At 40.4% G+C, this 19,754-nt stretch overlaps 4 protein-coding genes across 6 annotated transcripts; all 4 read left to right on the top strand.

The window, feature by feature from the left end:
• Positions 1 to 443: 443 nt before the first annotated feature.
• Positions 444 to 4,215, top strand: grinab (glutamate receptor, ionotropic, N-methyl D-aspartate-associated protein 1b (glutamate binding); the record flags this gene model as incomplete). The annotated part of the gene is given in 9 exon segments (XM_084557873.1): positions 444 to 654; positions 744 to 814; positions 816 to 842; positions 846 to 848; positions 1,122 to 1,206; positions 1,209 to 1,321; positions 1,408 to 1,539; positions 2,482 to 2,625; positions 3,939 to 4,215. Coding segments are annotated over 9 exon segments (939 nt in total). The 3' UTR covers positions 4,092 to 4,215.
• Positions 4,216 to 4,876: 661 nt separating this feature from the next.
• LOC311497560 (speriolin-like protein) lies at positions 4,877 to 7,054 on the top strand (the record flags this gene model as incomplete). The annotated part of the gene is made up of 4 exons (XM_084557874.1): positions 4,877 to 5,033; positions 6,192 to 6,251; positions 6,342 to 6,466; positions 6,652 to 7,054. The coding sequence occupies 4 exons, from the start codon at positions 4,877 to 4,879 to the stop codon at positions 6,982 to 6,984; spliced, it is 675 nt and encodes a 224-aa protein (XP_084414000.1). The 3' UTR covers positions 6,985 to 7,054.
• Positions 7,055 to 7,690: 636 nt separating this feature from the next.
• smpd5 (sphingomyelin phosphodiesterase 5) lies at positions 7,691 to 12,723 on the top strand. Of its 3 annotated transcripts, XM_084557179.1 has the most exons (9): positions 7,996 to 8,193; positions 9,289 to 9,983; positions 10,092 to 10,513; positions 10,957 to 11,032; positions 11,137 to 11,277; positions 11,367 to 11,456; positions 11,563 to 11,626; positions 11,730 to 11,889; positions 12,007 to 12,723. In XM_084557179.1, exons 2-9 carry the CDS (start codon positions 9,395 to 9,397, stop codon positions 12,112 to 12,114), a joined length of 1,650 nt encoding a protein of 549 aa, XP_084413305.1. In that variant the 5' UTR covers positions 7,996 to 8,193; positions 9,289 to 9,394; the 3' UTR covers positions 12,115 to 12,723. The 3 variants fall into 3 exon arrangements, with proteins under 3 accessions (XP_084413304.1, XP_084413305.1, XP_084413303.1); XM_084557178.1 differs by lacking the exon at positions 7,996 to 8,193 and adding an exon at positions 7,691 to 7,937 and having other exon boundaries at positions 9,289 to 10,513; positions 12,007 to 12,720; XM_084557177.1 differs by having other exon boundaries at positions 9,289 to 10,513; positions 12,007 to 12,720.
• Positions 12,724 to 13,245: 522 nt separating this feature from the next.
• Positions 13,246 to 14,998, top strand: malsu1 (mitochondrial assembly of ribosomal large subunit 1). The gene is made up of 4 exons (XM_084556481.1): positions 13,246 to 13,619; positions 14,066 to 14,241; positions 14,333 to 14,414; positions 14,522 to 14,998. Exons 1-4 carry the CDS (start codon positions 13,307 to 13,309, stop codon positions 14,674 to 14,676), a joined length of 726 nt encoding a protein of 241 aa, XP_084412607.1. The 5' UTR covers positions 13,246 to 13,306; the 3' UTR covers positions 14,677 to 14,998.
• The last annotated feature ends 4,756 nt before the right edge of the window (positions 14,999 to 19,754 follow it).

Raw genomic sequence — 19,754 nt, forward strand, 5'->3', positions numbered from 1 at the left:
CTGCTCAGACCGCTATGTGTGTACCAATATGCATAATAAAAAATAGCTTTAATTAAGGTGCTTTTACGAGCTTGGTGTTTTATGTACCGGAAGTCGGCGTTGTCACGTGGTTGCTTTTCTCATATCCATGTGTGTGTTCACTCTGACCGATAACCGTCATATATTTTTGTATATTTACCATTGACTGTATTTACATTTCATATGATTTAGCTTCTTCTATATCCCAACACAGCTGTCAGTCTCTGCTCCCGATCCAAGGCAGAGATGAGCACCGAGAAGACTGCATACACTCATACATGTGGGACCCACTCCGCTGTCAGTAATCGGGAGTCCAGCCTTACCTCCCTCCTTTGGCATTCAACGTGCCAGCCTCAATGATGTACGGTGGTCTGCCTTTCTATCCGCCGACTAATTTTGCACCTGTTGTCCCTGGACCTTTCGGGATGGGCACAATTGCCCCCAAAGAGGCTTTGAATATGGGAACCCCCACTCCATCTCTACCTAATGCTCCTCCTCTCTCTCCTCCAACTGCTTTTGCATCAGGCGTCCATGGAGCTTTCATGATGACCACAAGCCCCAAAGGAGGCTCAGGATGTGGCAACCCCTCTTCTCCATATTTACCACCAGGCCAGGGCTTTAATGGTAACCTGGGTGGTCAGTATTTCTAACATTGTGGCATTTCTTTTGTGTAAGACATAAGTGTAGTTTAATGAAGTTGCTGTTTCTTTTTGCTGTTACTTCAGATGATGTTTACTGTAATGAGGAGGATCCGCCAGCCTTTCATGAGAATCGAGACTCTGATTTTGAGTTAGACTACTAAGAGCATAACAAGGGCTTTTGTTTGAAAGGTAGGACACAGATTACAGATATAATACTGCTGGATATGAGTTATTTATAGATAGGATCTAAAATTGCAATGTGCAGGGATTTGTCAACATAGTGAAATGTGTCATATGAAAGATCATTTTCGCTGCATTGCTTGAATCATTTCGCACAGTTAATCATGCACTTCACTGCAACTTGAGCTCCACCTAAGAAACCGACATTCAATCTTTAAAAAATGAATCGTCTACTGTCTGCAGACAATACATTTAACGATCCACATTTTTTTCCACTTCCAGGTATTCTTGGTGTTAAGTGCTCAGCTGCTGGTGACTTTCACCTTTGGGGCCGTTTTCACCTTTGTGGAAGAACTCAAGGTGTTTGTCACGTCAACATCTGGACCTACTATGTGTCCTATGCTGTGTTCATTGTGTCAGTTTGTGTGATTACTTTCTGCGGAAACATTCGCAGAAGACACCCGTGGAACCTGATGGCATTGGTAAGCCTGAGTCGCTTTTTCCAAAACAGGAAAATGTGGGAGTGAACAATTCTATAGTTTGGTATGGTAACACTTTACCACATCAGAGATCAAAATATTTTCTTGCTGAGGAAAGCTGTCATGTTACAGACCACTGTTACAACTTCCATATTTTTGTGGTCATGGCCGTGGGCATCACAACATGTGTTTGCTTCACCATTGTCATCTTCTCTCTGCAGGTGTGTCCCCGCTTTGTGCATGTATGTCATAAACATTTAACCAGTTAGAGTGAGATCTACAAATATGAAGCCAATGGGATGGCTTAAATCAACCCTTCAGTTTGCTGCTTCCACGGCAACACTGGTTACATCTCATAGGAGCATTCTTTCCACATATATAGTTAAGGTACATATTTAAAACTATAGCAGTTCAGGAAGAGAGAAAGACAGACAGCGCATTTGCCTTTACAATTGCAAAATTCATACCCATAAAAACAACGAAAAAAAAAAAACGTATTCCAGTTATGACTAAAATGGACTGAGACTCCAAGAAATTTAAAACCAAATCTGGACCTTCATCAAAATATTCAGCTCATATTCGAGGAGACCTTGCACTTTTCATCAGCGTAGAAGAAAAGCAACAACAGAACAAGCATGAACCCGTGGCTCACTAGCGCCCTCTTCCGTGAGGCACAAGTATGGACTGCCTCACCTCATGCCTTTTCAGTGTGGTTTTAATGACAGATCAGCAAGACTAAATATGATATACACATACATGAAATACATTACCAAGACTATGGAAAGTTAGGACATATGATAAAAGTGTGTTCAAACATTATATTGGTGACAGACGGAGGGGTAGCCATAGGCACACACCAATGGCACGGGCCCGACCCAGGTTGTGAGAGATGGTGCTGCCTCAACTAGCATCCCTCACCAGTATTTGAACAGGAAATATGCAAATTCAGCAGTTGTGACTGTAACAATTATTGTAATCATACAGAAATTAAATTTTTAGCACAGACCAGAAGGGACAAATATCATGATTTATTTTATTTTATCATTATTACTTTTCATGATGACAGACGAGGCACCGGCTCACTTGCCTCCTCTCCTCTGACTGTACATGCATTTAACACACCCTGAAAGGGTGCTAATGAATTCCTTTGCTTCCTCCCACAGACCAAGTACGACTTCACTTCCTGTCATGGTGTTTTTTTCGTCTGTTTAATTGTTCAGATCGGTGTCAGCATTCTCTGCATCTTCATCCGTAACAAGATTCTGCAGGTTCTGTACGCTGGTCTGATGGCATTGCTCTTCACCTGTGTAAGTTCTCAAATTAACAGCTACCGCTACAGCAGTGGTTGGTTTTACTCTAGGTTGCTATCTCTACTTTTGTGTCATTTAGTCACATAATCTAAGTAACAGGTATGGTCCAGGTTTCAACTAAAAAGGCAGAAATCTGCACAAAAATGCAGCATAAATCCGGTCTCAAGTGACATGGACCAACCCGTTTTAGATTAGATCAGAAGGAAATGCACTGACGTTTTTTTTCTACTTGACAGTATTTTCACAAAGATTAATAAAATTATACCTTTTGGATATTTTGTAAACCAGCTCTAGACTAGTGTCCCATGAATGGTAAATGTTGCCAACATCAACTGCTCTTCACAAGGTAATACAAGGTTTCCTGTCCTACGCGGAAGAGGAACAATTTGTACAAGAAAACGGGAAATCTAATCAGATCACTCTTGCTATCAGATCTCTGCACTGACTGTCAGAGTTCTCAGTCTTCTTGCCTATAGAAATAGGTTTTGCTCTACAGGGCTGCACCTAATCTCACTTAATATTGGAATAGCTTTCAAGTGACAGCATGTTAAAACAAAAACTTTCCTGTTTTTCTTTGCATTTGATGCGTTTCTATAGTCAGATCTATCTACTTGGTTGTCAGTGTTGTGCAAGTTCACGGTAAACAAGAACTGGTTCAAAGTACAGTTCACACAGATAAAAGTGAACTAGTCCAAGTTCATTCTTCACATTTTCTAATTCTGAACTAAGTTCATAGACGCCAAAATGAGCAGTTCACGTGAGCTTCTTGTTCAGCAGAATCTCTGACTGACCTGCCCATCCATCCCCAGCCCGTGATCTTTTGTCTGCCAGGATCTGTAATGCGTTTTTGAATAATCATTGACTGTATATACTAGGAAATAACTAAAATGTTTGTGTGGATCAGCTGCTTCTGCAGTGCTGGAGGCAGCTTCTTTTTCAACTGCACCAGCCGTGGTGTATGCCGTAAATCGCACGTCAACTGGCAGCTGTCATAGAAAAAATTATTTTTTCTTGTTTTTTTCCTGAACGGGAGTGAACGTCGTTATTTCCCTCCAGATTGAGCGAAACTCATGTCTACGCTCACAGTTGGAAAAGTTACGCATTTAGATCGTAGTTCACAAAAACACGGTTGGTTCTACATTCACATGTATGTCATGCATATGTATATCTTGTTTGTTATCATTATTATTTTTTTAATTGGATAGCCACCCTTTTTGAATTGATAGTACACCACATGATTGGAAGCCATATATTGACTAATTGTCTATATTTTTTTTGTGTCACACTGTGAAATTCTTTCTGTGTTACAGTTCTTGGCAGTGGACACGCAGCTGCTACTTGGCAACAAGGAACTGGACCTGAGTCCAGAGGAATACGTCTTTGCTGCTCTCACTCTGTACCTGGATATCATCAACATCTTCATCTATATTCTCTCCATCTTTGGGAAAGCGAGGGGGAGCTGAAGAGGAGGAGCGACAGATAAAAGATTTGGAAAAAAATCTTTTTCAGTTAATGTATAGAAGTGAGTTTCCATAATCAGAAACTTTGATTCGTATTGGGCCTGTGTATTTTTCACATAGTTTGCTTTTTCACTGTAAATGCTATTTTTTTATGATACCATAAACAGAAGTTGCGCTTTGGGAGATTATTCAAGTTCTGTGAGGTTTATGTATTTTGATTTATTTATCATTAAACTGCGTACAAATTTGACAAAACATTATTATTTCCAGAAACTTTATTGCACAGTTTTGTTTTGCTTCGTTGTCATGGTGATGAATTTGTTGACATGCAGGCTCATTAGCAATTTTTCATGCATTACACTTGTCAGACTTCTTGTCTGTGTTGACTTTTTTTCACCAGGTAAAAACTTAAACTCTGGACCTTATGGTTTTTTTAAGTCAAACTGCTATTTCCAGGGACAGTAAACCAGCAGGGATGGGATGGTCTACGAATTCAAATGTCAACTGATCCATTTCCATGACAACCAAGTAAACATCCTCCACTTCATGTACCTATATGGACTTTTTATTGTGTGTTTGTATAGTTAAGAATTAAATTTCATGCTTTCAGGTATTGAAGTTTTAAACCTTATGTCTGTTATTTGTATGCAGTAAATTCTGAAAAGCAAAACCACATCCCACAAGAGAGTTCTGTTCTGTCCTGTTCTGTTATGATTTGATATGATTTTGTTAGTGCGCAGACAACTTTGGGGTGTTTGTGGCTCAGCTGCCCGACTGGGAGCCCTGGGATGGACCTGGAACAAACCGCCGTGGCCTTGCAGTCACAAAATGAACAACTCAGGCAGGAAAATGATCAGCTGAAGTCGATGCTAAGTGTTGTCAAGGAAAACATAGACCTGAGAGCAAGGATACAGAGCTTCAATGGCACTCTGGAGGATTTAACAGGTATTTGGTTTGCCACTAGATGGCACTCATTGCCCAGTTTAGACCTTTTAGTGTGGCTGTAAACAATTAAGAGTTGACTTGATTTTAAATCAAGAACCAGAATAAGGTGTAATAGAAACAACAGCCTTAATGAATAGGGGTTATTGTTGAGGTCTGGTTGGTTTTGCTTTGAAACCTGTAATGCTTTATACTTCTTTGGTAAATTTATAACCTATCATAGTCACTGCAATAAAGTGTAAACATTTACAAATACATATTTTGTAATGGATCTAGCTCTATACAGCATTTAGTTCCCAGCAATTCATAACAACTGACTGGGAAGTAAAACTGAACAGGGCTGTTCCCTGGCAACGTGTGTTTTGATCGCCTCTGAGTAATTTATTTATACAGTAAAACCCAGATTATGAATTGCCTCTTGAAAGACTGCCTCTTTAGCAAACAATAAAATGAGGATCTTAAAAGTGACAAAGCTTCAAAATATTAGATCAGAATAAAATATATTTACCTGAAGTAAGTGAAATCTAAAGAAATCAGGAGATTTAAGGAGAAATTCAACAGATAATACAGACTCTGGCACCTTTATTTCCTTGGTCAGATCATTCCAGACCCTTTGAGTCTTAGCCTGTAAAGGTACTGTCTTATCTGTTCCCTTAGCCAAAAGACTCTAGACCATAGAAGAGAAAAAGAATACTGCTCAGGGATCTTGAACTGTGTACAGGAGACAAAAAGAGTTCAGAAATGCAGCAACAAATTCATATAGTGAATAAACTAATATGCTGGGAACTTGTGTGAAATGGTTGGTGAGATGAGGTTACACCTCTTAGTAGCGTGGCAACTACAATCTGTACAGTCTTTACTACATGAATGTATCACCTATCCAGAACAGTGAAGAGGCTGTTAAAAGCAGCAGGAAATAAAAGCACGCTTGTACACTACTGTGTGTCTATAACCACTCGCTTGCTGTCAGTGATAAATGTCAAGGACTTATTTTGAAATCACTTTTCTCAACCTCAGTAACAAAGCCATCCAGTCAGTGGCAAAAAGCCGCTGATGAGGGACAATTCAGAAAAGACCTGCAGCAGACCAGATTCAAACTTGAACACCGAACATCATCTCCCCTCAACTTCAAGTCATTCGTCCAATGCTCTGTGCACACAGAAGCGAATGACGATGGAGATCTTCAGAGCTGCCAGACTGATACTGTTCTTGATGTCCAAGGTGACTGTTATCTGACATGCTGAGATTTGAGATTAGTAATAGCTCCGTCAGTGCTTTTTTTTTGTAATAATTTCAGTTATATACTTGCAGGTCTAGACAGGCTACTTGGAGAGATTGCTTATCAACTGGATAAGAGGATCCTGTACCATGTCTTCCGGGGCCATAAGAGACTCTATGGTTTCACACTGCTCAATATACCACACAAGATCACAGAGGTAAACAAATCTCTCATTGTTATTAAAGATGTCTATTTAATTATTACTATTTTCAGGAACACCCTTTTTGATATGGCAGTATCAGATCAGAACACATCTTGTACCATCATTTCATTTAGACAAAACTGAGTGTAAAATTCCCCTTGAAAGACCAAAGAGAACATTTCAAGCCTTTCTCCCTGCAGGTTAGCACACACCCTTTGACGGGGAAGGTGGATGAAGACTATCGGCTTCATCTCACGCAGAGGCACGCAGACCTCATGGAGAGGCTGAAGCAGTTCGGGTACAACACAGCACTCCACCCTCCTTTCAGTGAATTCATTGTCAACACGTACGGGATCCTGAAGGACAGGCCCAGTGAACAGAGCGGCCTGGGACTTGACTACAATAATCCCGGTTTTCTGAGGAAGCTGATAATGACCACTGCACCGAGAAAACTTCAGAAGGACCTGCTGCTAGTGCTCACCTGCCTCTGCTACATGGCCGAGAAAGATAGAAAACCTCTTCTTCTCTGCTAGTCACAGCTGCAACCAGAGACATGCCAAAATTAAACAGATTACCTTGTTCTTAAACTGGAAATCAACTCAAATAAAGGATGATATACGATAAATATTATGTGGTATGGTTTTGTGCAGATTGGAAAAAAAAAAGACATACTGTATGCTGCAAATCATTTATCATGAGATGCAGCATGGAGAAAAAAGAAGAAAAATCCTTACATTTCTGTGTTTTCAACCACAGAAATTTGACCGCTTTTGAACGAGCACACAATGAAACGAGCATGAATGAGCTTGTCGTGGACCTAACCCATTGAACAGTTTAACACTAGAAGTCCCAGCATTTTTTGCACTACCTATAAAACCCAGAGGGCAGCCGATCGGCTGGAAGGCTTTTAGCTAATATCCTAATCACCTGTGAACCCTCCTTGTGTTATGTAAACGAGGCAATCACTGGGGCACCACAGGAGGGGACATGCTGAGCCACTTCAAGGAAACCTGTGGGGAGGGGAGGGGGAGTGGGCATTGTCCATGCCTCGAGAGAAAAGAAAGTGCAGAGCACGAAAGCACCAAAGCAGTGACTGAAGGATTGCCGTAAAGCAGTATCTGGTCGTACGATGTGTATGACGTCATTGACATTTTAAAATACTTTTTAAAGCAAAATAAGTGACTCTAAAAAATCTAACACCCAGCAATGTGTCATTTCTTTGCATCTTCTTTCAAATACAATATTCAAATTACTGCACAAAAAATTATATCCTGAGAAAAGTGGATTTTGAGGGGTACTGCTCCATAGACCGCCATTCATTCTGCACTCGTCCTGAGAGCGCCCTCACATGGAACCAGAGTGGAACTGCAACCAGTTCAGAACCCGGAAGTTCAGTGAGAGTGGAACTTCTCCCCATATTAGACGTTCTCTGCTAGAACTCTGGTGGAACTTCTCCCCATATTAGACGTTCTCTGGTTCGCCTCAGGTAAGGTCACGTGTCAGACCGGCTCTACACCATGGCAACGCCAAGGGGTGTGGTTTAATAATGCCACGAGCCGCTAAGAGCAGGGTGTGTTTATGTTCATAAGGTCTACTTTGTTGTTGCGGTTATGTTTTTTTTTCCAAAGTAGCGTGTTTCCTCTGAACATGTGATAAATCAAGAAACCAGTTTAATAAAATTAATACATGATCGCTCGCTGTACGGGCTCCATCAGACGGACTGTCCCAGTTTTCCTGCTAAGGTAAGATCATCTGGGCTTTCACGTTAGCTGGACGTGTTAAGCTAGCTGCGCTTAAAACGCGACAGGTGACAGCAATCATTTGTGACCGTGTAAGTGTAAGTTGCGCTAAGTTGCGCATGTTTAAGACGTGAGAATTCAATTACCACATATACTCTGACACTATATTTGTGCGGTCACACACGCGTGAAAGTCGTTCATGTTGTGAAAATGTTAGCTTGGGCATACCTGTACCCGGCGGATGAGAGTACCTTTTGCTGAGATTCGTCTACCTGTATGATTAGTCCACTAAACATACGCAATAAAAGATCGCATCCCTCGACTTTTAAAGATGCTTTAAGTCGTGGTATTCTGCTTTGACCCCATTATATTTGTGTGTGTGTAAGCTTAGGTTTTACTACTTCCTGGTAGTTTTCTGTGAGTTGCCGTGCAGCTGTAGAAATCTAAGCCAGAAATCTGCTATGTGAGTGGACCCTTGAACGCAACGTCAAATGACCACAGTAAACAGTTTTTACAGCATGGTCTGAAATTTAACAGCACAATAGACAGTGTTTTAACGCAGCTGACCTATATTTTCCTTAACTGCTTCTTGCTTTCTGTGGAGTGTCCAGACCTCTTAAATTTATGTTATTGTGGCATACGTTGTGAATGTGTCATAACCGAGATATATATAAAAAAATAAAATAACAACGTAGCTGTACAAGAAACGAAACACTTCTGCCATGTTTCAGTTTGGACACACCCTCAGAGTTAAGATGCTATCTTGACTCTGTAACTACACATAAAGGTGTGGTATTGAGGCAGAATTTCCAGTGCAGTCTCATTTTGCCAGTGGTTGGAAACACTGTGCAGATGGTGACATTTGGATTACAGGGACCCTCTTTGCCTCTTTTAAAACTAATCACGAGGTGTTGCATAAGCACGCAGTAAGCCATTCTGATGGCCCCTGTGAAGCCGCCTCTTGCCTCATGTTTTCCGCAATTGCATGTACGGGCATGAAGTAAATGAGCCAGTTATTCCTGAGAACTCGCGTTGTAAATATTGGGTTACGCGAACAGATTCCTTTTGTGACACTTTGATTGCTTTCCACTGTTTCAGTGTCCAGTGGAGCCCATGAAGAAGAGACGTTGCACAGGAATGAGGCCGGAACGGGAGGTCCAGATTTCATACATGCTGGTTGTTTTTTAGAGATGCTGCAGAGAACATGGCCCTCCGGACATCTCCCTTTCCTAATGGGTTTGTTGCAGGTATCCATGCTGTGGGGTGGGCCTTCATCCTGCCTTGTTTCTGGTTTCTCGATCGCCTCATTTCCGTGTGCAAGTCCACCACCGTGGAACAAACCCAGCGCTCAGAGCAGGAATGCTATCTCCACCCACTCAAGGTCTTCTGTGGCTCCATACTCTTCTTCATTCTTTTTCTTGCTACAGCCCCTTTGGCTTTCCTGGGCTTTCTGCTCTGGGCGCCCCTTCAGGCCTGCCGCAGGCCGTTTCGCTACCACAGAGAGACGCCATCCTCCCCAGAGGAGGAGACGCACAGAGGATTTGAGCATATAGGAAAGGCATCGTTTGGCTTTGCCACAGCCAACCTGTGTCTGTTGCCTGACAGCCTGGCTCGCTTTAACAATCTGGGCCACACTCAGAGAAGGGCGTCTGCCATCGGCCAGCGCATTGTGCAGGGTGTGTGCCGACCCCATATCCGCATATTTGTTGACTCCCCCAGCAGCTGTGGTACTCTAAGCCCCTCCAGCAGCATTCTCCCCACAGCCAACTCAGTTACATACGGGGCTACAGACGGTAAGGCGCAACCCGCAGTAAATCACCCTTCTGACTCTGCTGAAAGACATGATCTAATCTCAAACTCCAATAAACACAGTGTGGTTATTGTGCCCTGTGATGATACAGAAGAGCCTTTGACTGAGTCCCCTCCCCTCAATTCCAACCAGAACTCTTACCAACAGGGGCGGTCGGGTCATCGCAGCGCCCCTAGGCCTTTGCTCTCTCAGGGTCTCCGCCGTCAGGGTGATGTACCTTGGGAGGTGTCATCGTTGTTTCCATCCAACATAGATATCCTGTGCCTAGAAGAAGTTTTTGACAAGAGGGCTGCACAGAAGCTCACCCATCTACTAAAGCCTGTGTTTGGACACATACTGTATGACGTCGGTGTGTACGCCTGCCATCCACCGTGCAGATGTTCTTCTTTCAAGTTCTTCAACAGTGGCCTCTTCCTAGCCAGCCGGTTCCCTGTGCTCGAGGCCCAGTACCACTGCTTTTTGAACGGCCGTGGGGAAGATGCACTTGCTGCCAAGGGCCTCCTTTCTGCTAAGGTGCCAGTAACATATCCCTCCACTCCAAAATGTACTTTTATCAAGGCTGCTTTTGTTTGATAAGATAAGACAATCCTTTAATGTATCTCTTCATTGTAATTAATGCGCAGACAGTGGAAAGTTTCTCAGAGCTCACATAAAATAGGAGTTTAAGATGTGTGCCTGTAAGCAGAATTTGTTATACAACTCGTTTAGAAGCCAGTCCTAGTCTAAGACGCAGTTTACACAAGTGCTATGTAGAAACCTGAAGGCTGGTTGGACGTATAATGAGAACAAACCTGTGAACGATTTGCTATGTATGCAGTAATTAAACAGTCCGTTTTATATTGCAGAAGTTATATATACATATATAAAAACAGGATGCTTTGCTTTGTCATTACCACGTGTTTTCTCTCATGGACACACTGAAAATATGATGCAATTTTTGCTTTTTTCATTCTCAGGTGCTAATAGGGCAGAATCAGAAGCAGAAGAAAGTGGTTGGATATTTCAACTGCACACATCTTCATGCACCAGAAGGCAAGTCACCGTCTCTGACTTGCTCTGATCGCCCCCCGGAAATGTTGTATTTTGAAAAAACGGATAGTTCCAATTTATGACGGCTTTCTGTGTTCTCCTACCAGGTGAAGGCCAAATTCGCTGTGAGCAGCTGGACTTGGTCACAAAGTGGATTGGTGATTTTCAAGCTGCCAATAAACAGCCTGATGAAGATATTGCTTTTGATGTGCTCTGTGGTGACTTCAACTTTGATAACTGCTCACCTGGTATGTCTGGGTCCCATACAATTTTTTATAATTTTGTATTCTTCTAACAGCACATATTTAAGATATTTTTTGTTTTTGTGTTGCCCTAGACGACTCTCTGGAACAGAATCACTGCCTGTTTGCCGAATACAGAGATCCTTGTAGGGCAGGGCCTGGAAAGGAGAAGCCCTGGGTCATTGGTTTGTACAATTTAAACACATTGAACTACAGTAAATACTACATATACATACAGTATACAGTCAATGTTGACATTTCATAGGATATTAATATGGGTTTGATCTGAAGGTACTCTGCTGGAGCAGCCCACGTTGTATGAAGATGATGTAAACACCCCAGAAAATCTGCAAAGGTACTCTCGCTCTGCTATCTGAAGCACATCAATATTGATCCTCACAGACTTTATTCACTGTTATGTCATGTCATCCCACACCTTTTTCCGTGTGTCTTTGTAGAACTTTGGAAACAGAGGAGCTGAGAAGGCAGTATATCTCCCCTCCTGTTCCTGCACCAGGCTCTCCTTTGGTTTACCCTGAGAATGGCCAGCCGTGGATTGGACGTCGGATCGACTACATCCTCTTCCGTGAGAGCTCAATTTCCAAGCACTGCCGAACAGTACGTGTACCCTTTTGTGTTTTTATTTTTAGTGCATCAATTGTTTCTCTGTGTTTGAATTTGGTTTTAAATGTACTCCCCATCGTTAAAACACAAACTCTTCTTGTTTCCATCCAGGAAATTGAAGAAGTGACATTGATAACGCAGCTGGCTGGCCTTACAGACCACATTCCTGTTGGTTTAAGGCTGAATGTAACTATGGATTCCAATCAGGCTGAAGAATGAGGACTTATTCAAACAATGCGAGCCAAATGTACAATGATGGGGACTGCTTTACTCTATACTGACAATGTTTTGGTTACATACTTGAATTTGTCATTTTGGTAACTATGTACTGACCAATGAGATAATGCCTCAGGTGGAATTTATATAGATTTTATATATATACATGTACAATTTTATACATTAAGGGTTGTTCAGGCCAGAGGTATTCATTTTGTAAAACAGTATATGTTTAGGATGATTTTTCAAAGTGACATTTTTCCTACCGAAATAAATGCAAAGAGTGAATTTTATAAAGTGTATTTACACAGTAATTTTTTTAACAATGCTCATGTAACACACAACTTTACACCTTGATGTCAAACCAACCACTAACCCACAAGGAAAAATGATCGAAGAAAGGAACAATTTACAATGCATGAATAAGCCAATGAAAAGAATGTGTGAAATAGGCTGGTTTTATTATTTTATAATTGTTATTAGTTGGTATCCAGTGGTGGAAAGCTGCTAGGTATATTTCATGTACTGTTCGTGTGTACAGTTTGAGATACTTCTATTGAAATGAAGCATTTCCATTTTTATTTTATTTTGTATTTCTTCTAATCCACTTCTCTTAAGCTGCAGGTATTGAGCTTTTTTACTGCACATCATTTATTTGAAAACTTTAGTTGCTGGATAATTTGCAGATTTAGCTTAACTTTACTAAATATATTCAATAAATAATATATTTCAATAATAATAATCATAATAATGTTATGAATAATAATACTTTGCAGCATTTACAATAACAAAAACTCAAAAAAATTGGCAACTGCAATATTAGGTGAAAGTTGTAACACTTTTACAATCGACATTAGTCTGTAATGGGACATTCTATGAGTATTTTTTCCACCACTGCAGAAATCAAACAAACATTATTAAATCTTATCTCTAAATTGTTTTTGTAAGAAGTTAAAATAACAAAAAAACTATGTTCTTGTCCAAAAATATACAGTATCGATCTAATCGCGCCAACAACCTGAGTCTGATGGTCAATACCTTTTCTCGCCGTTAGGGGGTGTCCGTCTTTCACACGGCCAAGAAACCAACAAAGAAGCCGAACTGACCAATCAAAACCCAAGGACAATAATCACTTCCTGTTTTTTTTCGTGGATAGCTTTACCTGTAACATTGTAATGCTATTCAAGTTAAAAACATGAATGCTCTCAGTCGCTCTTGTAAACTGTTATCTTCGGCATTTAGAAGTAGAGTTTTACTGGAACAAAATGGTGTTTATAGAAGCGCCTGTGCGACCCGCACAGCTCGGCGTTATAGCCTTTATCTTCCTCAACCTTTTACAGCTAATTTAGCCTCATGTCAATCCTGCAATAACGTATTATCGTTCAGCTGTCACTTAGACACAAAAAGATATTTTTCTCAGAGCGGGGACAGCAGAGATTCAGAGAACAGTGGTACGTTTGAAGAGGAATCACATGAGATCGACGACAGTAGCAGCTCCCTTAGTCAGAGTAAGAAGTTATGGCTTTATATGATAATATACTGATTATATTTGGATGTTTCTCAATCATAAATATGCACTTTACATTAAAATATGTACTTTAAATGTAAACTTAACTTTGTTGCTTAACGCTAACAACTTGAAGGCATCCATTTAGGACAATTTTCTTGCTATGTGATTAATTATTTAATCTATAAGATGTCAATAAATAGTAGAACGCATAGTAAAATAGCATGCTTTGTTAAATATATTTTGTTTATAAATGAAAAAAAAATCTTTAAACCAGCAAATGTACTCAAACCATTGAGAGAATATAATAGACAAGGTTTCCCATGTGGCTTAAGATTACTTAATGCCTTATGAAAAGTATTTTCCAAACTCCCAATCAATGACTAAAAAGACGTGGTGCTCACTTACTGCTTGAATAAATTCAGACTGCTCTTTCTTTTTGTCCAGGACACTCGGTGACGTTCACTCTTGATGTGCTGGTGTCTCTGCTGCGTCAGGAAAATGCAGTGGACCTCTGTGTGATTAAAGTACCAGAGCAGATCAAATATGCTGAATACTTCATCGTTGTCAGTGGTGTGTCACCACGACACATCCGCGCAATGGCATTTTATGCCGTCAAAGTGGTAACTAACTTTCATTTACTCTTTCTTAGATGTTGATATGTGCAAACCTGTATTTGCTTTTAAAACTTGTACAACAATACTTTTCCCTCAGTATAAGTTTCTGAAGAAAGATGAAGATCCAGCTGTCAAGATCGAAGGGAAGGATGCAGAGGACTGGATGTGTGTCGACTTTGGTATGAGATCCTTGAGATCCTATTAGCCAGTATCCCATTAATGCTATTATTTTCACAAGCTGGTGTTTGCTATGATAGTTACTAGGGTCTGTTTTTCTTCCCGTCAGGTAATATGGTTGTGCACTTTATGCTGCCGGAGACCAGAGAATTGTACGAACTTGAGAAACTGTGGACTCTCCGCGCCTTTGATGAGCAGCTGAAGAGCATCCCTCCAGATACGCTACCAGAAGACTTCATATTGGATGCTGAAGTCACAAAATGACAACACGAGACTGATCTTAGCTGTTCCCAGACTCAACTACGTCACTGTAACTCTGGATGTGTCTTTACTATCCCCTTTTGCAAGAATTCAGTTTATTTTTGTCACTAAGTTATTTTTTGAGACCCGACATATTTTGCGTTGGAAATTCAGAAATGTAAATGGTTCTTTCTTTTATACAGCTACGCTATAGGGATCCCTGTCCCATCATGTACAGTATGTATGCATATTATTTGACTATTACACCATTGAACGTACAGTGGTATTAGTACAACTGTTTAAGAGTAGATTTTATCATATTCTGATGGTTAAAATAAATTATTTGAATACCATTCCAGATGTCTTTAGTTGTCATTCTTAATTATGGAGCAGGTTTTTACTTGGTAACATTTACTGCAAAGTACATTTTGTCCAGATACATTTTTGCTGTGAAAGAGAAAGTAAATATGTTAACTATCAAAAGGTTAAGAGTAACTTGAACACATTGAGCTAGAAATACTATAGTAATAAAAAATATTTTAATGCATTTGCATTGCAGTTAATCAGTTAATTGCAGTGATAACTTCTTCAGGTAGAAAGTAGCAGTAATGAAGGAGATATGGCTTTACAGACTAACGGAGCACAACCCATTCTGCGGTGAATTTGAGAGAATTTCTCCTGTCATTAATGTATTTATGTCCCTGAAGCCCCAGAATTATAACTGACTTATAACCAGCCTAAAAAAACAATACTGCTCCTTTTTAAAATAGCCACATCTTCAATGTTGTTGCGATAAAGCAAAACGTCAAAATGGAAATGTTCGAGTTAACTATGAGAGCTTCAAGTTTGTACAGAAGCATGTAACCACAAAGCAAGTGCACTCGGTCACCTTAAATCTACGGGACCAATTCAGAAGATTTTATTTTATTTTTTTCTGCAAATGTTACATTTTTAGAGCAGTCAAACAAATGATTGTGTGGGGTCACCAAAACACGCCATTCAAGTTGATTCTTTCATTCAAATCAAACAACTGTTGGCCAAACATTTGAACTCGTGACATCCATTCACTCTGTCTTTGACAAAGAGCCGTCATTCACAGCTCCATTCTTTGCTAAAGCTCTACTGTCTAGAATGTGAGAGTGGTACATACATTTTAAAATGTTTCCATCACTGTGGTCTCTACAAGTGGTTTTCCTATTCTGACATGACATAGATAACTGTCATACATACATGTGATGGTTAAACGGGTTAAAAGTTTTATAAAGCTCAAAAATCACAGATCACATTTTGAAAGGGTCGGTGCCTGAAGGAAGAATCAAGACCATGCTCATACTGCTGATGCTGAGTGAGCGCATGAACACACATACACGCTGTCATAACATCCTAGCAAGCGACCATTACACCTCATTGACTGACTGCAAGGACATTAGCTAAATGTAAAAATGTAATGAAGCAGGAGATGTCTGCACAGAGCTTGCCAGCACCTGGTGTTTCAATGCTTTTGTTGCGTGTTTTCGTCTGTTTCCAGTTACACGGTCTAAAAACGGAGGATAACGCACAGAAATGCTCAAACAGACAGATGTACAAAGATAATAGTGACTTTCAAACAGCTTTGTGTGACACAGCTTCCAGCTATCTGCCGTATGCACACATTAGAAACGCACTGAAATTTAAGCAGGTGGACTTTGTTGATCATATTTAAATATTTAACCAAACAGCACTATTTACCTGCTTTTGTTTTTGCCCCAGTCTGTATTAAACCAATTTATTTCCACTGGATTAGCAAAATGCCTCTACAGGGGAAATTAAAATGTGATAGAAAAAGATTCGTTGTGTGTTTCGCTCAAAACTTGCTATGGTGGCTAATGTTCTCATTATCTGCACAGCCATTTTACCCACTGTTGTGTGGCCATTAAGGGCCGTGATGCTTTTTGATGGAGGAGATTAGGGAGAGAAAAAGGGAGAGCTTGCTCTTGAAAACAGCAGTAGCATCTGTCTTGCAGCATTTGTTGCTGTACGTGGTGTACGTGGTATAATACTACTTATCTGACTGTACGTGTTTCCACATAAATACAACTTATCATCCTATATTGGTGTACATTCAGTGAAATTATACCGTGGTGTATGTGCTACTTAATGTTGCAGGGAGAAAATCAAGGCTGTTTGTTACTTCTGATTATGCATCTAGCGGGGAATGAATCCCTAGACCTGATATTCAGCTCCAGTCCTCAGTCAGCTAAAAGCCCCCCTGTCCTTCCGCTGTTAGCATACAGCCTAAAAACGAAGAAAAGAAAGCAAGTACTTAAGTAATTTCTCTGATATCAGTCTGTGTCCTGCAGGTGGGTTGGCACTTGGCTCCGGTCTACGTTTTTCTCTTGGTGTTTATGAGGACTAATATCACCAGAGAGCACATCCACTGTATCAGACTTGACACTTAGAGGACCCTCTGTGCTTCATCCACCTGGCCCTCATTTGTCAGCTACTTACTTGCAGGCTGTAAGTCAGGTATTTGCGACTGACCTTCCTCCCTAAAGCACACTGTGCTTGTCATTTCAAAGGTGAAGAATGATTCTTTTTCAAGTAAAATGCCACAAACTCTAGAGTCACGTAAGAATAGTATATAAACTAGACTTGTTTTATTTTATTCTGTTGTTTTTCATAGTTGCAAGCACACACATTTATAATTCTACTCTCTTAGCTGTTCGTGTCTAAAGCAGTCACTGCTCTGGAGCAACAGAAGCAGAAATGTAAAGAGAACTATTCTTCAATTGATATCAAATGTACGCTCCAGAAATGCTGGAACATGCTTGCGTGTTCCTGTCTTTTAAAATCCCTGGAATCAAATTTAAACTTTTATTTTTTTTTGTCCTTCTCCTGTACAGCGTAATATTCGATGTTTAATGTGCTCATTTTTCTTTTTATATATATATGTATTTTTCCTGCAATGCTTGTGCTGCTGTCATATAGAAAACAACAGCACCAATCTACCGCCAAATCTTCCACAGAGTGCTCTTCAAGGAAAATAGTCTCCATTAATGTTTTCTTGCCGTTTAGGAGCTGAAAGGTTTTCGTGCCCTCTATCAAGTGGAATTGAAAGTTTGAGGGTTTGTGTGATTTAGTGTAATTTGGAGCGATGCTTGCTGGTTTGGCCAAAATTGCTGTAGTTAGTTATTGTCTTAACACAACCTCAGTTGAGTCGGTAGTCTTGTTTGACGTTGTAATGCCGCTATTTTGGATTCGTGTAGACTAGCTACAAGAGAAGACATTTTAAGAGAATAAAAAATTACATTGACAACATATATTAATGACTTTGGAACTTCTTGGTCACAACTGCTAATCATGCAGAAGATCTGGATCGTCTGAGTATAATTACAAGACGAAGCTGCAAAGGCTGCTGTTAACATCATGTGATGAATGAAGTTAACTTTGTCACTAAGGCTCAGAAGGAAGGTTGCACCCAACCACTCTCTAATCACCTGTCTGTTTAACCCATCCAGTGCTGTTTATCTATGTCCTCTCTACCCCATCCCAATCATTCATCCTCCAACCAATTTCATTCAAATCCATTCATCACCCCTTCCCTACTTTCCTTCTCTCCTCTTTTAAGCACCATCTGGGTTCCGCTGTCTGCTCAGGGAAACCATAAGACAAAACTGTCACCCCGAGTCTCCCTCCCTCCAACCAATTAATGTCAAGGCATCCCAGGCCATCCTCATCAGGCAGCCCCCACATCCATCCTCCCCCTCACTTACATCGTTCAGTCCCATCACCCAATGCTTCTACTCCTTATTAAACCTATACACACACACACTGTTGTGCTATCCTTGCCGGTGCTCTTTCTTTTAATTCTAATGATCATACGTTTGAGGTGATTAATTCCCATTATTGCCCTCTATAAACTGAAATGTCATCGTTCCAAACACCTGGGGCGCCCTCACATTTTGGAACTTAATGTGAAAACAGCAGACCATCATCGGCCATTTGAAGTAACACATCATCAGTTTTATGAAAAATGATCATGCTGGTCGTGGTCTGACTGTCTCCGTGTGTGTTAGTACTTTGCCAACATAACTTTGCTCACAGTCAAAATCTATTTTTGAAAAAACAAAAAAACAAATCTATCAATGGACACTTAGAGACTTCAATGATGTAAACTGAGCAATTGAGAAAAATAACTGTTATGAACCAATTATGTGCCTCTGAGACTTTTTGCAAAGTAAAACCTATTGCTTGCTGCAAATGAGTTTTTCATGTCGTAAAACAAAATATAATGCGTGTAATACAGCAATTTCAATTAATTAAAAAAACACAAGACATGTTCACCATCGAGTCTAACAATTAACTGTATTCAATCCAACGCTCACGCCTTTGGTTTCTCCATTTGCTGCACTGCTTTGCCACTTAGGGTTCAGCTAAACTAATGAAGCAATAGATATTTCTCAGGAGTAGCCTTAAAGAGAACGAAATTACCCTCCCTCCCCACCAGGCACACACTGTATAAAGCACAGACAATGTTGGGAATCTGACAGAGGTGCCCTGAACAGCAAGAAATTCGACTACAGCAGTATTTTCCAGTGTAAGCAAAAGTTTTATTTCTTAGATTTTAATGCAAGTTTCACTTTTTGATTTATAATCTGTGGGTACTTTTGACATCGGAGTATCAGTTTAATTTAGATGTTTTTGTTTTTTTTAATGGTGGCATGAGTGATATTGTCATTTATTTACTCTGCATTTTACTCTTATTTTTCTCTCTATGTGATTTAGAATACGCTCCAACGCTGTCATGTCACTGGGTATCCTGTCTCTCTGCCTGCTGGTTTGTTTTCACTCTGGCATAAATGCATATCCAGCCAAGCCTGCCAATCCACGGGAAGGTGCACCACCAGAGGAGCTTGCCAAATATTATTCTGCACTGAGACATTACATCAACCTCATTACGAGACAAAGGTTAGTCTTAACGCATCAAAAATAAACTGCAATAAAATCACAATAAAGTAATGCAAGGAACTATTCATATGTTCTTTTTTTATGCTTAGGTATGGAAAGAGAGACACTCCGGACACACTGTTTTCAGATGTGCTGGTGAGGGAGAGCACAGAGAG

Source organism: Chelon labrosus (assembly GCF_963514085.1).
Source record: "Chelon labrosus genome assembly, chromosome: 12".
NCBI lineage: Eukaryota > Metazoa > Chordata > Actinopteri > Mugiliformes > Mugilidae > Chelon > Chelon labrosus.